The sequence below is a fragment of the Naegleria gruberi genome (assembly GCF_000004985.1).
Source record: "Naegleria gruberi genomic scaffold NAEGRscaffold_22, whole genome shotgun sequence".
Lineage (NCBI taxonomy): Eukaryota > Heterolobosea > Eutetramitea > Acrasida > Naegleriidae > Naegleria > Naegleria gruberi.
Genome location: NW_003163305.1, coordinates 432,111 through 448,339, shown reverse-complemented (window position 1 = coordinate 448,339; position 16,229 = coordinate 432,111). Strand labels below are relative to the sequence as shown.

The 16,229-nt window shown below is 32.8% G+C and overlaps 9 protein-coding genes across 9 annotated transcripts; 5 read left to right on the top strand and 4 right to left on the bottom strand.

Moving 5' to 3' along the window:
• Window positions 1-15: 15 nt before the first annotated feature.
• On the top strand, window positions 16-1,089 carry NAEGRDRAFT_67321 (uncharacterized protein; the record flags this gene model as incomplete). The annotated part of the gene is made up of 1 exon (XM_002677605.1): window positions 16-1,089. The coding sequence occupies one exon, from the start codon at window positions 16-18 to the stop codon at window positions 1,087-1,089; it is 1,074 nt and encodes a 357-aa protein (XP_002677651.1).
• NAEGRDRAFT_33361 (uncharacterized protein) lies at window positions 1,084-2,041 on the bottom strand (the record flags this gene model as incomplete). The annotated part of the gene is made up of 3 exons (XM_002677513.1): window positions 1,084-1,472; window positions 1,514-1,521; window positions 1,569-2,041. 3 exons carry the CDS (start codon window positions 2,039-2,041, stop codon window positions 1,084-1,086), a joined length of 870 nt encoding a protein of 289 aa, XP_002677559.1.
• A 664-nt stretch (window positions 2,042-2,705) lies between these two features.
• NAEGRDRAFT_67319 (uncharacterized protein) lies at window positions 2,706-3,407 on the top strand (the record flags this gene model as incomplete). Its single annotated transcript, XM_002677604.1, has 1 exon — window positions 2,706-3,407. The coding sequence occupies one exon, from the start codon at window positions 2,706-2,708 to the stop codon at window positions 3,405-3,407; it is 702 nt and encodes a 233-aa protein (XP_002677650.1).
• Window positions 3,408-5,478: 2,071 nt separating this feature from the next.
• On the top strand, window positions 5,479-6,432 carry NAEGRDRAFT_33426 (uncharacterized protein; the record flags this gene model as incomplete). Its single annotated transcript, XM_002677603.1, has 2 exons — window positions 5,479-5,995; window positions 6,062-6,432. Coding segments are annotated over 2 exons (888 nt in total), but the record flags the coding sequence as incomplete, so codon positions are not given.
• Window positions 6,433-6,961: 529 nt separating this feature from the next.
• Window positions 6,962-7,762, bottom strand: NAEGRDRAFT_83137 (KIAA1160 protein-like protein; the record flags this gene model as incomplete). Its single annotated transcript, XM_002677512.1, has 1 exon — window positions 6,962-7,762. The coding sequence occupies one exon, from the start codon at window positions 7,760-7,762 to the stop codon at window positions 6,968-6,970; it is 795 nt and encodes a 264-aa protein (XP_002677558.1). The 3' UTR covers window positions 6,962-6,967.
• Window positions 7,763-7,860: 98 nt separating this feature from the next.
• NAEGRDRAFT_67317 (uncharacterized protein) lies at window positions 7,861-8,691 on the bottom strand (the record flags this gene model as incomplete). Its single annotated transcript, XM_002677511.1, has 1 exon — window positions 7,861-8,691. One exon carries the CDS (start codon window positions 8,689-8,691, stop codon window positions 7,861-7,863), a length of 831 nt encoding a protein of 276 aa, XP_002677557.1.
• Window positions 8,692-9,677: 986 nt separating this feature from the next.
• On the top strand, window positions 9,678-11,870 carry NAEGRDRAFT_67316 (uncharacterized protein; the record flags this gene model as incomplete). Its single annotated transcript, XM_002677602.1, has 1 exon — window positions 9,678-11,870. One exon carries the CDS (start codon window positions 9,678-9,680, stop codon window positions 11,868-11,870), a length of 2,193 nt encoding a protein of 730 aa, XP_002677648.1.
• A 315-nt stretch (window positions 11,871-12,185) lies between these two features.
• NAEGRDRAFT_79672 (eukaryotic initiation factor 4E member 2-like protein) lies at window positions 12,186-13,135 on the top strand (the record flags this gene model as incomplete). The annotated part of the gene is made up of 4 exons (XM_002677601.1): window positions 12,186-12,550; window positions 12,590-12,600; window positions 12,665-12,772; window positions 12,824-13,135. 4 exons carry the CDS (start codon window positions 12,186-12,188, stop codon window positions 13,117-13,119), a joined length of 780 nt encoding a protein of 259 aa, XP_002677647.1. The 3' UTR covers window positions 13,120-13,135.
• Window positions 13,134-15,986, bottom strand: NAEGRDRAFT_79671 (uncharacterized protein; the record flags this gene model as incomplete). The annotated part of the gene is made up of 1 exon (XM_002677510.1): window positions 13,134-15,986. The coding sequence occupies one exon, from the start codon at window positions 15,984-15,986 to the stop codon at window positions 13,134-13,136; it is 2,853 nt and encodes a 950-aa protein (XP_002677556.1).
• Window positions 15,987-16,229: the final 243 nt, after the last annotated feature.

Sequence of the window (16,229 nt, the reverse complement as noted above, 5' to 3'; positions counted from 1 at the left end):
TAATTTTAGAAAAAAATGTCTTGGTTACAAAACAATTCCAATATTAAAATTAAAGCGCTTCTTTATGGTCATCAGGATTTTATTCGTGTTGTGAAAGTTTGTCCATTCACCAATCAAGCAATTACTGGATCAAATGATCACACAGTTCGAACATGGAACGTTAATCAAGGAGTTTGTGATAGAATTTTAATTGGTCATGATTCAACTGTTTCCTGCCTAACTGTTCTCCGAAATAATTTAATAATATCTGGAGGTGCTGATCACTCTATTAGACTATGGGATTCAAGAAATGGAGTTGGATCGGAGTGTGTTGGTAAATTACAACATGTTTCTGGAGTGAATGATTTAACATGTTGGAGTGATTTAAATGATTTTTCAAATGATTATTTAATTTACAGTGTTGGTCAAGATTCTAAATTAAATGTTTGGGATATTAGGAAACTTGGTTCTGATGATTCATCTACCAATAACCATAGTAATGTATCTAGTTATAGTTTTGATATTATGAGTGGATCATCTTTTGGAGGAAATACCAGTTCATTTGGATCTCATATAATGGATAGTACGGAACATTGTAAAATTAATTCAATTTCAACCAATTTTGGCACACCATTTTGTTGTCATGTTGGAAAAATTAAGGATAAATCTGTAATATTTGTTGGATCTACAAATGGTTCATTACAAGCACTTTCATTGAATGATGATCATTCATACACAATTGAGAAAAGATATAATAGTCACTATTCAGATATTACTTGCTTGAGTGTGGAAAATGATATTTTAGTGAGTGGAGATAATTCGAATCATGTAAAAATATTTTCAGTAGAAAATAGTGAACCAATTATTTCATTAAGTGAACACTCTGATAAGGTTACATCTTGCCAAGTTATTGGATCACATGTTTACAGTGGATCAATAGATGGAACTATTTGTCAATATTCTCTCGATGCATCAAATAAGAGTGTCAAATTATTAAGAACAATTGAAAGACTTTCAATGCAAGTATTTTCACTTTGTGTTAGTAAGGATAAATATCTTTATTGTGGAAGTGATGAGGAGGCACTGAGATGTTGGGATTTAAATTTATAATTTTGAAGGTCTATTAGAGCTTGAATTCTTTTGTAAACTTTGTAAATATTCAGCAAGAAGTTTTTGAACTCTTGGAGAACTAATTAAAGAGGCAGATAGTTGAACATCTTGCTCACGAGTGGAATTCAATTTTTCATATAAGTCTCTTCTTAAAATCTTTTTTGATTCTCTCTTTGCAAATTGGTTGACCTTATTCCATTTCTTCACATGAATAAGGGCTGACTCTTTCATTGTTTCAAATTTATCATGAACTTCATCGACGAGTCCAATGGAAAGAGCACTCGATGCTTTATGTAAGGTACCTAATTGAATATGCATTTCACATTGTCTCTTTCCAATGACATTCTCATAAGCTTGAGCAAACCACCAAGGAGCAACAAGACCTATAAAGATATGTAAATTTATAAAAATTTTAACAACTTACCAAATTGACTAATTGAATCTTAAATCAATTGAATTATTAAAAATTGACAACTTACGCTTCATTCAATCCAATTAAATAATTAGTATGAATAATTCTATAATCACAACACAATGCAAACAAGCAACCACCTGCAAAACATTGACCATTAATTACAGCACAAGTGAATAATGTACAACCATAAATCTTGAGAAAGAATTCTTGTAATTTAAACCAATAGTTGGCAATTTTATCCTTTGAATCAGTTCTAAAAGTTTTTAAATCCAACCCTGCAGAGAATATATTAGAAATTCCTGAAGTAAATACAATGGCATTCATTTGAGAATTCTTCTCCACCTCATCAATAGCACTAATCATTGCATTCATCATTTCCAAAGTGAATGAATTTACAGGTTTATGTTGTAATGTAATGAGTGCATATTTATGTTCATTGTTGTATTCCACTTTGACTAATGAAGCTGATGTGGTAGAAGCTGCTTGCTGATCATAGCCTGGAGGAGTTGATGAAGAAGGCTTTGGAGAATTAGACATTTTTTTTATTGTTCGAAAATGCAAAAGACTTTTTTATTCCATTGCTGCTTGATTTTTCCTTAGCAAGTTGATGGATGAAATTTTCCTGACAACTCCAAATCCTTGTCGACCTTGTGATTACAATGGAAGTTTTTGAGAATCTATTGTATAAGGCAGGTTTGGATTTAATTCAATGTTAACCTTATTGTGAATTTGTGTTTATGGTTGTTTGAAGGTCATCATCTCTGGTAACTGGATGATCATTACTGTCCTCTCAGTATTTGAAGACTCCGGTAATGTAGAGGCTCTATCTCACATCAAATTCTCAATATATTGAACTAGTATAAAGTGTTTCAATACAGTGTGCCTTTAAAACGCTATTGTGATTTCTAATTTCATGATTTTTCAACAGCACACTGAGTTCACATGGAGATGATGAATAATTAGAACTTACGGAGAGTCCATCATGATTTTATGCTCACTCTCCTATTCCATTGTATTGCAGCACTCTCCTCATAACTTTTGCAGGTACCAGCTGAACATTACGTGGCCTCAATAATTGAAAACAGTGCAACATTTGCAAAGTCTACTCCTTCCATCTTCAAGGTCGCTTTTCTATTTTTATTTATTACCATGACAAAATCGGTGCTTAACGTTGATTTTTCTCATCTTCATCTTTTGAAAAATGCAACAGCAACCTCCTTCATACCAACAACAAGCCTCCTCTCCTTCTTCTACTACTTCATCAAATTCTGCAAACACCACTACCACCACCCGAGAAGAGAATAATAGACAACAACAACAACAACAGCAGGCTTGTTCCTCCTCTTCTTCCATGACTACTACTACCCCAAATAATAATAGGATATCCTCTCCTTCTTCATCAATGTCATCATCCAATCTTCAACCAGAAACAACAACTTCAACCAATAATAATAACAACACTCGTTTGTGGAGATCTTCATCAAAGAGAGTTTCCTTCTTCTCATCATTAAATTCCATTGATGAATCAGGACTCTTATCAAGTATATCGGAGGAATGTGAAATGTCTCCAACACATATACAACTCTTACCATCAAACAATGTTAATAATAATAATAATAATAACAACAACACAACAAGTCAGCAGCAACAAGAAACACCAAAATCACCTAAAAACGAAAATAATCAACAAAAGCCTTTAGATAAGAAGGCGAAATCACTTCCCCAAATTGATACTACCCATACTCAACCACAAACACAACAACAAAACACGACCACCAATGATGCCACTCCACAAAATAAGTCACAAGTAGCTAAACGAGCAGTACCACCACAACAATCACCACCAATATCACCAACTGTATTATATCATAATTATTCTGATTTCGCGTATGTATTTAATTAATTTGTTTAACACTAATTGATTGAATAGTATTAAAAGTTTACCTTCGAGAAATAGAGGACACAGCACTTCTTTAAATAATTTACTTGGATACAACTTTCCTTTGGTTCAATTACCAAAGATGTCACAAAATCAATCACCCACACCAACAACACCAGTGAATCCATATCAATCAACAAGTGCTATTACAATATCACATTTAAGTATGACTCACAATAATGAAGGAAACAGTTCTGGAAGTTCTGGAAGTAGTAATTACTCTGGAGTATTTCAACCACAGATCAGTTCATCATACACTGGAAATTTCTCACCGATTAGTGCTACACAAAATAACAGTTCTTATAGTGGTGGATATAATAGAAATAGAGGACAAAGTGTTCATGCTGGTTTTCAACCACCTCCACTGAAGAGAGCACAAAGTGTTTTTCATTCAAATAGACTTCTTGCTTCATCATTTGTGAGACATAATGTGGATCCAAAATGGGATATGAGAAAGGATGACTGTTTTGGTGATGATCTCAATGAATTGGATGAGGAAAGTCCACAATTAGCGAAAAAATCACCACTTCTAAAGCAAGCATCAGTGTTTGCTGCAGCAAGTGCATCTTTTTCAATTAATGATAGAAATTCACCGAGATTATTTATAGCAAATACGAGAGACAGAGCTTTGAGTGTAGATTTGAATTCATCATTTGACAAAGTTGGAAATGTTTTGAAAGAACGAGCTAATGTAATCCAACATAAGATGAATAGAGATTTGAAAACATTTTTATGGGAATTAAAGGAAGTTGAATTTTCATGTCCAGAGTTACAACAAGTTGAGGCCATAGCAAGGGAGATTTTAGGCTCTAAAACAGTTGATGATCTTTGTAAAACAGATTTTATGAGAGAATTACAAACCATTTTACAAACTTGTGTCGGTAACTATACCAATTTGACTCATCAGAGTAACTCTCCCTCAATGCATGTGCTCTCAACTACCCCAACAACACCTGGTTCTTTAATTGCAACTGCTGGCTCAAATATAGATGTACAGGCTCTTGGAAGACAATTCGAAATTATGAAACAAGCCAAAAAGCTCATATTTATTTATAGTAGAGTTAACAGAGTTTTGGAATTGTATAAGAAGCATTTAGCTGAAGAAGAAATAAGAGAAAAAGAGAAGGAAGAAGTTAGGCAAAGACAAAGATTCAGGTCAATGGCTGTTGTTGAACCAGAATCATCTAGAGATAGATTTGACTATGACAGTTCAGAATCACAAGATAATTTAAAACCTAATCCAAAATTACCCTTCCTTAAACCTTCAACAGACGATGAGGATACCAGTTCAACGAGCGTTTCTCCAAGAAGATCGAGTGTTAGTTCTTCATCTAAACCTGAACATACTGGGGAATCTAGTGATTATGACTCACCTGCAAGCTCTCCTAGATCAACTTCTTCAGCTACTGCACACGCAACCACACCAAACAAAGATATTCCTCACACTCCTGTAACACCAACCTCAGAAAAGAAAAAATTCTCAGATTCTTTCTTTTCCAAGTTCAAAACACTATTTTCCAAGAAGGAGGATCCTAACCTTTTGTCAGTCAATACCACTGGTACTAAATCCAAGTCTACAAATAATACACCAACAGAGTTGAAGAAACAACCAAAGCCAAAGAAGGAAGAAACTGTTATTGAAATTTTATGTAGAATTTGTGAGGAATTGGTACCAAGTACTAAATTAGCAGAACACAGTGCTACTTGTGCTGTTAAACACAAGATTGAAATGCAAAATGTTAGTGCCTTTGAAAAATTGAAAAACATTCGTAGAGGTATTGAAAAATCAATCAAGAAGAAAAAATCAAGTTCACTCTACAAACTTTTCAAATTAGCCAAGAAGGCAGAGAAGAGTAACGATAGAAGTCAATTGCAAGAAGTTATTGGAGTACTTTCCACAGTAATAGAGGAACATAAGGATGATAATTTCTCTGGTAATAACTATAGAGTTTCTGTATACGCCAAAAGATTAATGGATGTTATTGAAGGAAAATGTACTGCATTACTTCATGAAGAGAAGCAAAATATTAAGAAAATGCCAAAAATTAAGATTTCTGATTTTGAGATCATTAAACCAATTTCAAGAGGTGCTTATGGTAGGGTTTACTTGGCAAGAAAGAAGTCAACTAAAGACATTTATGCTATTAAGGTAATCAAGAAACAATATCTCTATAATCACAAGAACGTTGGTAAAACTCTCACAAATGAGCCAGATCTATTGGCTGAAAGAACTATCATGAAAGTACTAATGGAAAATAATGAGCAATCTCCATTTATTGTTAATTTTTACTACTCCTTTGCTGGTAAAAGATATCTCTATATTGTTATGGAATATTGTCCAGGTGGTAGTTTAGATTGTTTGTTAGCAGAAAAGTTAGAAAATGGAGAAGCATTTGATATAGATGTAGTTAGACATATTGCCGCCGAAAGTATTTTAGCTTTATCTGATTTACATCACAATAAGATTGTACACAGAGATTTGAAACCAGATAACATGCTTATTGATAAGTGTGGTCACTTGAAATTAACAGACTTTGGTTTGAGTGAAATTGGTGTTCTTGACAGAGAAGATGAACAAACATTGAGCAAACAATCAATGGATGCTCTTGCAAGACAAGATGAAATAGAAGAATCTGAAATTCAAGTTAGAGGTACTCCTGACTATTTGGCTCCTGAACTTTTATTGGGTATGCCACATACAGAAGCTGTCGATTATTGGAGTTTGGGATGTATTGTATTTGAGCTATTGTTTGGTTGTCCACCATTTAATGATGATACTCCTGAATATATTTTTGATAATATTCTATCAAGAAGAATTAATTGGGTTGATGAAAGACTCTTACCTCCAGAGATTGTAGCTAGTGGAGTGTTGAATTTTGTAGATAGACTCTTAGATCCAAATCCAGAAACTCGTCTAAATGAAGTAACAGCAAAGGAACACCCATTTATGAGTGGAGTGGATTGGGATAAAGTATTGAAAGAACCTGTAGGTGTGTTACCTGGAGTTAAAGATATGACTGATACCTCAAAATTCAAGCCAAGAGAGGAAGCATTCCCTATGCACTTTAGAGAATCAATGGAAAACAAGTGCCTTTCTGATATTGATGATTCTAGTGAATGTTTGACAGAACAAACTGATCTTGGTATTTCTGTTGGCAGAACTCCACCACTTTCATCCTCTCATAGTATGAGAGATTTGAGAGCAGCTGGAAGATCACCTCCCTACCAAAGAAGTATGAGCTTCCATTCCACATCGACTGGAACACCTCCAGCAATAGGTTCTATGAATCAAACAGATTCTTCATTGGCAAGTCCAAGTAATCATTTATTGGGATCATCTGTTTTGGATTCATTCTCATTCCCAGAGCATGTTAATACATCAGCTCTACAACGTCTTAATGAGGAAATGATCAGACAATCCCATGCAGTACCGATTTTACCAAACTATTCAGAACCACAAGATGGTATTGCAGCAAGTAATACTAGTAGTAATAATTCTAACACAAGTTTAGCTTTTTAATAAATTAAAATTCTCCTAGTTCTTTCAATAAATCTTGCTTCTTCTTTTCTAACAGTGCTTGTTCAATAACATCCTGTGTTGGTAGTTGTACATTATATACAAAGGTTTTCTTTTCTTCTTCATTTAACACTCCAAATGATTTTGCTTCCATAGTTTGTCTTGTGACATTTTGAATTCCACCACCTCCCATCTTTTTCTTTTTAATTTCCACAGCTTTTAAATAACGTTGATAAAACTCCTTTCTAAGCTCCTCTTCTGCTTTTTCTTCTGCAGCAAGCAAATCAGGTTCATCCTCATCTTCATTGTATCCATAATAAAAAGAATCAATTCCTTTGTAAAGTTCATTAAATTTGTTTTTCTGTTGTTTTTCTGATGATTTTTGTTTTTCAAATAATAATTCTTTTATACCAGGTAGTTCTCGCGCCGCTCCAAAATATTTATATCCTTCACCAATTTCTATTATTTGTCCATTATCATCATATAATTTAATATCTTGTTTACTATAATCAATTCCTCCTAATTCAATAATTCTTTTTTCCCAATCGGCTTTTTCTTGTATTAATCTATTAATTTCATCGTTTAAATCTCGGATACGATGTTCACCTAGAGAAGCATTTTGTATGATCGTCACCTTTTCAGCAATTTCCTTCAACACATTTCTTCGCCAATGTTCACTAGCGTTTAAAGTTTTAGAAAATGATGGATGAGGAGGCCTTTTCTTCTCTGTGAATTCGTTACCAATCCTAAAATTGGTCCAACGATTCAGCATGGATTGGGCCTTTTCTTGATTTCTGGCCATTTTTTTGTATTTTTAATTTTTTTAATTTAATAAATTAAAATATTTAAATATTTGAAGGTGAAGCAAAATAAGAATTGAAATACATTGAATGAGATAATTTAATTTTCCAAATCAAATAGTTGAGCAAGAAAATCCTGTGCATTTTCCAATACTTTTGATAGTGGAAGTAAAATTGGAGTTTCAATTTGGTGACCTTCTGGATTGGTGATTGACTGAATGAATTCCTCTTCACACAAATTAATTGAATTATCTTCTTCTTTTCCATGATTAACATATGGAATTGTAAAATAGGGAAAATTATAATAATGTCCAAAACACAAGTATTTCTCAGTGTCAATAAAAATCATAACAACTTCCTTTGCAAAATCTTTTGCTCTCGTGTAATAGCATTTGATTCCACATGTTCTATATTCATAGGTTACTGATTGTATTATCTGATCTGAATCTATATCAGTTTCCATTTCAACTTTGAAGATTGAAACTGAAAATTCATCTTGTTTTGATACAACTTGTTTTAGAATGTGTTGTGCATAATCAATATCAATCTGTTCAGGACTTGGTGCAAATATTGTCATATCTTTAATATTATCATAAAAAGATATTGGAACTGGATAATCATGTTTGAAATAATTGGTCCAATTGACTTTTGTCAACCAAGCAAAACATCTCTCACTACAAACATGTTCATTCAATTTAATCGATAGATTTGGAGTGGAAGGCTGATTATGTTCTGCTACTGAAAAACTTTCATCATTACTTTCCGATTTGGTAATTATTATCAAATCGGAAGGAAATATTTGATTTAATAAGTTGACAATTTTTCTTTTCTTTGGTTCGGAATTTTCTTCTACTTGCCAATTATTATCTTTTCTCTTCTTGTAGGATTCCTTTGGTGGCATCTTACGTGCTGTTTGTTTAGTACGGGCCATGTTGTGATTAGTTTTTTTTGTTGTTCAAAATTTACTAATTATTTTTTGAACTGGAAGTTGTAATATCTGAGAAAATGAGTTTTAGAATTGTTTGAATTGGCAGTTGGCAAGCAAGACACCAAGCCAGATATTGGTTGGTTACAAAGACAATAATCAAGCATTCCAACTCTCTTCTGCAAAGTTGAGAAATGAATGAAAACTAAATATGACAACTTATTAATATCCTTAATATTTTGTTCATTCGTTCTCAATACTTGGAAGTAGACTAAAGGAAGAAATTGGACATACTCAATCTCTAAAAAATTCCTTCTCATTTTCGACTGTTTTAACAACAAAAAAAAAATTTCTAAATTATGACAAACCTATATGGCACTTTAAATTCCTCAATAATTACTGAAGTATCTGTAGATCACCATCTACGGCAATTTAGTCAATCACGAGTCTGAATAACATTAAAATTGTAATAATTGAAAATTTTAAAAAAACAAACAAAATGCAATTAACAAACTTGGTGTAAATGTTTGTTTTAGTAACGATACTATAAATTCTAAAGCATCGAATCATTGCGCGTTTGCTTAATCGAAGAACGCTGCCAATCATTACAATGCCCTTTATTGAAGTACGAAGAGCAGTGTAAAGTCAGTAACACAACTTGTGTTGGCCAGTGTGATGAATGAATGGCTCCACTCAAAGGATTGAATAGCATGAACTACATGTGTGTTTGGTTGCTTTCAAAATTGGTGAAAAAGTTAATTAACGAAAATAACAAAAAAAACTCCAACAGTCGCTACTGTTATCCCTTGATTGAATCATCACCAAGTTTAGAGACTGTTAGGATAACCTTGTTGTTATCAATGCTAAATATCCTTTCATATATTAAACATATAATAGCAAATTAAAGATGCATCCTAGTGAAGAAGATGAACCATTTCCGAGTCTGTTACAAGAAGACTCATCAATACAAATACACCAAGACACAATGCAAAATGAAGTCTTTGGAAGAACCAATCGATGATGACCAAATCATACTCTCCCCAACAACCAATGACGATGGAATGAGACAACGTAAATTGTTGCCTGATTCTTCATTTTCTGGAAATAGTGAGGTCAATGCAGAGAATGCTCATCCCGTGGTTGTGGAACGTGCCTCTAATAAGATTGATACTACTAAGAATTATCAAAATTACTTGTTTGGATTTAAACCATGGAAGGGAATGTTAGGTGAAAGAAAATTTGAGGAAAGAAGTGATAAAGTTAAACAGTTGCATATGTGGAATGACAGGAGTTTATCTAGTTTTGAGAAAAAGAGCTTTTTGAGTATTGGAAATGTACTCTATGTGATATTTATTGGTTGGTGGATGTTTTTAACATATTTAATGGTTGGAGTTTTGTCTTGTTTAGCAATTTTTACAATTCCATATGGTTTGAAATGTTTCAAATTTTCCTTTTATTATTTATATCCATTTGGTAAATATGTTGAACGTGTGAAGGTTGTAAAAACTAGTAGAAGGACTGAGTCAAGTCCTCTTTTGAATGCTGAACAAGTTCCAATTGCAGAAAATGTAGACTATTACAATGATGACTCCAAATTGAAATGGTATCAAAGATATACTGTCCTAGATGTCATTTCCTATCTTATTTGGTTATTGATTGCTCCAATACTTTTATTTTCTCACTTGATGGTTTCATTAATGAGTTGGTTTTCAATTGTTGGTATTCCAACTAGTAAGATTCATTTTGAAGGTATCAAATTTTTGTACAGACATTTCTTAAGTTTAAATGTCAGTAATGAATATCCACCTAAGGTTACTTCTGATGTCATATTATGTACAATTCAAGCCACTAATATTTATTACTACAAACACAATGTTTTTGGACTCAATGTCATTTTATTTAACATGTTACCTTTCAGTTTAGTTTCTATAGTATTGGGTTATGCATTTGGTGAAGAATTTGTAACAAAATATTCCGTCTTGATATTCCCATTCTGTTTGATTTCAACAGTTCCATTATCATATTTGATTGGTAAGGCTATTGCTGCCATTTCAGCCCAAACTAATTTCCTTATTGGTGCTCTTTTGAACTCGATATGTGGAAGTATTATTGAAATGATTTTATATATTTTAGCCTTATCTAAGAATTTACATGATGTAGTTGTCAGTGCCATAACTGGAGCTTTATTACTTACTATCTTATTAGTGCCTGGTCTAGCCATGGTCCTAGGAGGTCTCAAGTTTAAGCAACAATTCTTTAACAAACAAGCTGCTAGTGTTTCAAGTGCTCTATTATTGGTGAGTGTAGTTGCAGCATTGTTACCTTCATTATTCTATCAATTGTATTCAGGTCATTATGAATTGAAATGTGGTGTCTGTGTGAATGCAGCAATTAATGTCAATGAAACTCAAGGATTGAAATTACCAATTGTTGGTAATATAAACGGATCCAATGTGAATACTACACAAGGATATGGATTAGTTTGTGATAGTTGTGTATATGTACAAAAGGATATGTTGACAGATCCAGTCTATACAAGACAAGCTTTACCATTAGCTTATACAGTTTCTGCTATCTTACCTATTGCCTATCTGATTGGATTGATTTTCTCCTTAAAAACCCATCGTTATTTGATTGAAAGACCACCAGTTCCTGAGAATAAGGAAGATCATGTCAATCACCAAGAAGAGGAAGAAATTGGTGCTGTATGGCCAATTTGGTTGTGTGTTGGTATTTTAGTGTTATGTACAATTGTTTATTCCCTAGTGGCTGAAGTAATGACAGCCTCATTAGAACCAGCATTTGATATGATTGGTGTTAATCCAATGTTTGCTGGCTTAACTTTTTTAAGTATTGTGCCAAGTTGTGCTGAATTTGTAAATGCCATTCAATTTGCTTTACAAAATAATATTTCACTTGCTTTGGAAATTGGTAACTCTGCCTCAATCCAAATTGCACTAATTCAAATGCCAGTACTTGTATTGGTGAGTGCTTTATTATTCAGTGGTGATGAGTTGAGAATTTTCAATTTAATGTTCCCTCAAATTAATTTGATTGCAATTTTCTTTGGTGTTTTGGTTTTGAACTTTGTTTGTTTGGATGGTAAAACAAATTACTTCCAAGGTTCTGCATTGGTTATTGTTTACATTTTAATTGTTGTTACCTTCTTCTTTGCCTATTTCTAATAAAATTAATAAGAAAGGTTGATTCTTTTGCTGCAATTAGCTCTATAAATTATCTTAAATCTGCAATTCCTTTGAATTCATTTGAAGGAAGTCACGTGGAATGTTGTTAGTAGGTGAACATTCTTAATAAATTCTCTTCCACTCAATCATCAATTGTTAGAGATAAATATCGGAGTAGTGTCAAAGAACAAATAACAACTCTCGCCTCCATGAGACAATACATGGCTTGTGCAAATCTCTTTTGATATCCTGTTATGCTAGGAAGAAGGCTTCTGTGGTGAAAAGGTGAAAAGAAGAACAAAAATTAATAAAAAAATGTCTACATCTCAACAAGAAGTTGTTTCCGAGACTGTTTTTGAAGTTCCTCAACCAGCTAAAAAGACCAAGTCTCAATCATATGATAGCGATGAACAATTAAAAGCTAAAGGATTTCCACTTGAAACTAAATGGACTTTTTGGTATGCTAATACTAAAGTAGATAAAGAAGGACATCATCATCAAGAACATCATGAAAAGGAAAAGGATGGAAGTCAATACCGTGATTGTTTGACTAAACTTGCCACCGTTTCATCAATTGATGAATTCTGCAAAGTTTATTCTTACCTCCAAAAGCCAAGCAAATTGCCAAAGAATAGTAATATTTCATTGTTCAGACATGAAGTAGTACCAATGTGGGAATCGTATGTATTTAATTATATTTAATTATTAATTTTAAATAGTTTCCCTCAAGGTTTGTATACATTTCCGCATTACGTTTATTAAAAATTTAATAATAATAATTTAATAATAATTAGGTGGATGTTGGATGGTCAAAATTAGAAAGGGTGAAAATGGTCAAACATCAACTTTCTGTGATAGATTGTGGGAACAACTCGTTTTCTCTACTATTTGTGAACAATTTGGTATGTATTGTTACTCATATTCATTTTAATTCATCACCCTTCCTTAAATAGAAACTGGTAATGTTGTTGGTTGTGTTTTGAGTTTGAGAACTAAGGAAGACGTTTTACAAGTCTGGAACAAGAATTCAAACAATCATGCTGATAGAATTCACATTTGTGACCGTTTCAAGTGGATTTTGCACTTTGGAGAAGGTGTTATTGTTCAATATAAGCACAATAAGCTTTCCATCAAGGATGGTAGTACTTTCCGTAATGCTCGTACTTTCTTGGTTCATAATTCTGAAACATCAAATACCTTCAACTCAATTGATGATGAAGCTGAAAAGACACCAACCACAACTAATTAAAGAATTTTAACATTTTAATTTTTTTGCTTTTTTGTAGATGGTTCGAATGTTTCCTCTTCACCATCTTCATCAAATTCTCCTTCTTGGTCTGAAAATTCTACATCTTCATCAACAACTTCAACAGTCTTGAACTGAATTGGTTCTTGAACAACCTTTGATGTATCAATTTCCTTTCTCTTCTTTGATGGCATACTCTTCAAAGTTTCAACATTGGATGAATTTTCGATTGGCGTTAAGGCATTCATTTGATTCAATGCATGTTCTAAAATGAAACTCTTTTGTTCTAAATAAGTTATTCTCTTTAAGTGTCTCTGACTGTACAATGACAAAGCATCTACTGATTTTTCATAGGCAATATCAATGAAAGATGGTTCTACAAGGTCAAACATTATCTTTAAAACAAGTTGAGCAATTTGACAAAACTTTGAGTTAGAGTTCCAATCAATACAGTATTGGAATAGGTGCATAAGGTGAATCTTTGGTAATTCCATAATCAAACCTTCCAAGACAGTCTTCTCATCAGTCTTGACAAGTTTTTCAATGGTTGTATAGGTGAGCTTTGGTCTATCCAATTCAATGGCTTTTCTAAGGACATCCTTCATTTTACCTTGTCTTTCCAAATTCCTCAATTCTTGATCTTGAATAACTGACAAATTTACATCTTCTCTTTGTTCTTCCTTAATTTCTTCAGTGTTATCATGCCAAATATTAATTCTGGAATCTTCACCACCAGTAATCAATTGATTGGTCTTTTGATCTACAGAAACAGCCCAAATTCTGTCAGTGTGAGCATCACCAAAAACTTTAATGCATTCACCAGTCTTAATAACCCACAATCTTACAACACCATTGGCATCTGCAGAAACCAATTGAGCACCATTATTCAAGAATTGCATCTTGAGAATTGATTGATCATGACCTTCCAAAACTTTAACACAGTTACCAGTCTTTAAAGACCAAATTCTAATCATGTTATCACTGCAACCAGTAGCAATAACTTTATCAACAGGTGAGAACTTGACACACCACACTGCTTTCTTGTGAGGGAATTCAAAGAGAACCTTAGACAAATCAGAAGTATCAAAAACTTTAGCAGTCTTATCAGCACTAGCAGTGGCAATCATTGAATCATCAGGTGAAACTGAAATTTCACTGACAGTCTTTTTGTGGCTTTCAGAGTTTGTACCTAACAAGCTACAATCAGATAATTTCCACTTTTTAAGAACACCATCATCTGATGCAGAGTAAATGAAGAAATCTTCTTCCTTAGAATCTTTGAGCTTTCGTTTGTGGTTAGAAACACAGACAGCAGTAACACCGGTCAAGTGGCTTGTACCAACAGAAACAGGGGTGACATGTTCTTCTCCTTGTGTATTTCCGTATTTAGAGACATCCCAAACTCTAATAGATTTATCCTTAGAACCAGTGACCAAATAACGTTGATCCTTATCCTTTGAGCGATCAAGAGACAAGATCATTTCAGAGTGTCCAGAAACTTCAATTGGATCTTGATTGGCATCACTCAAATTCAACAAGGTAACATTCTCAGAATTTGTAGCGACGGCCAACATATTTCTAGATGAGAACAATGACATATCCAAGACATCATCGTTGAATCCCAATCTTTGACCAACTTTTTCAAACAAAACTCCTTTAGAGGCAACTTCTGTAACATCTTCCTTCTTTGAAAGTTTCTTCTTGAGTTTAGCTTTAGCAGATTCATCACCATTTGCTTCATTCTCCTTTCTCTTGAAAATTGCAAAATTTGAATCAATGGTAATAGCAAAAATTTCAGAATCAGATAATTTGAATAATTGCGAAAGACCAACAAGTGATTTTTCAGGAATATATTCAATTTTAACAGCATCATCGTCATCATCTTCGTCCTTCTTCTTCTTTTTATCAGAAACTTGTGGTTTCTTAACTGTTATCCTCACCAAATTATTCTTTTTCTTAACAGGAGTACTGGCAATAAGAGTAAATGAATCATTTTCAGTAGAAGTTATTTCAATCATACTTGAGAAATAATGTTTGATAGGAATTGTGTTAGATAAATTGAATGTAGAATTCTTTTCATTCCATTTAAATTGATATAAAGAACCATGTCCAGCAGTCATTAAATAAATTGGTTTAGTATTATCTTCAGTATCATGTTCCTTCAATAAAGTAACATCTCTAATATCATTTCTATTATCATGAATACTTGCAATAATTTTATATGGACGACTTTCATCTTCTTCATTTCCTATTTGCATTACTTTAGCTCCATCCAAACCACTTGATGCTAACCATAAATTATCAATCCATTTCATTAAATGTATTTGTCCTTGATGATGTTTCTTAATTGTAAATAATAATTTAAGTAAAGCAGGTTGTCCTGTTGATTCATCTTGAGTTGTAGGAGTATAATAAATATCAATACTACCATCACCATGAGCCATAGCTAAAAAGGCATCATCAGGAGAGTAGGCTAATTGAATAACAGGTGAAGAAACACCAACTCGGAAAGTTTTCAAAGCCTTTTGTTGCTTCATACTATAAATTGTAACTTGTCCACTCTTACAACTAACAGCAAGGAATCTATCATCCGAACTTAATGAAAGACAAGTAACATTTGAATCGGCTTCGATAGTATATAATCTTTCTCCTGTTGCATATTCAACTATATTAATTTTACTATCAGCACAACAAATATAGAATTGTTGTGATACATTAGAAAAAGCTACACGTTGTATATTATCTCCAATATCATTCTTATATACTAGCGAAATGAAAGGAGAAATGTGAAAACTCTTTATCAAGTGCTGAGATTTATTCAACAATTTTGTGTTTTGTTGGAAATTTTTAGATGATGAATTGTTGCTCATTTTTTTTGAATCAATAAAAATTTGGTTCAATTATTATTGTCATCATCTCATCAACAGAAACCATCAGAGAATAATTATTTAGCTATTTATTAATTAATAATAGTGAATGTTTAGATTGTGTATTGTTTGTTAGGGGCGGAAGAGTATTTTCTTCAAGAATAAGAGCTCATTTAGACAACCTTTGATAAAAACAAAGAGGAGTTTGAGTGAGATATTTAATGAAATAGAAGTTACAACAGAATA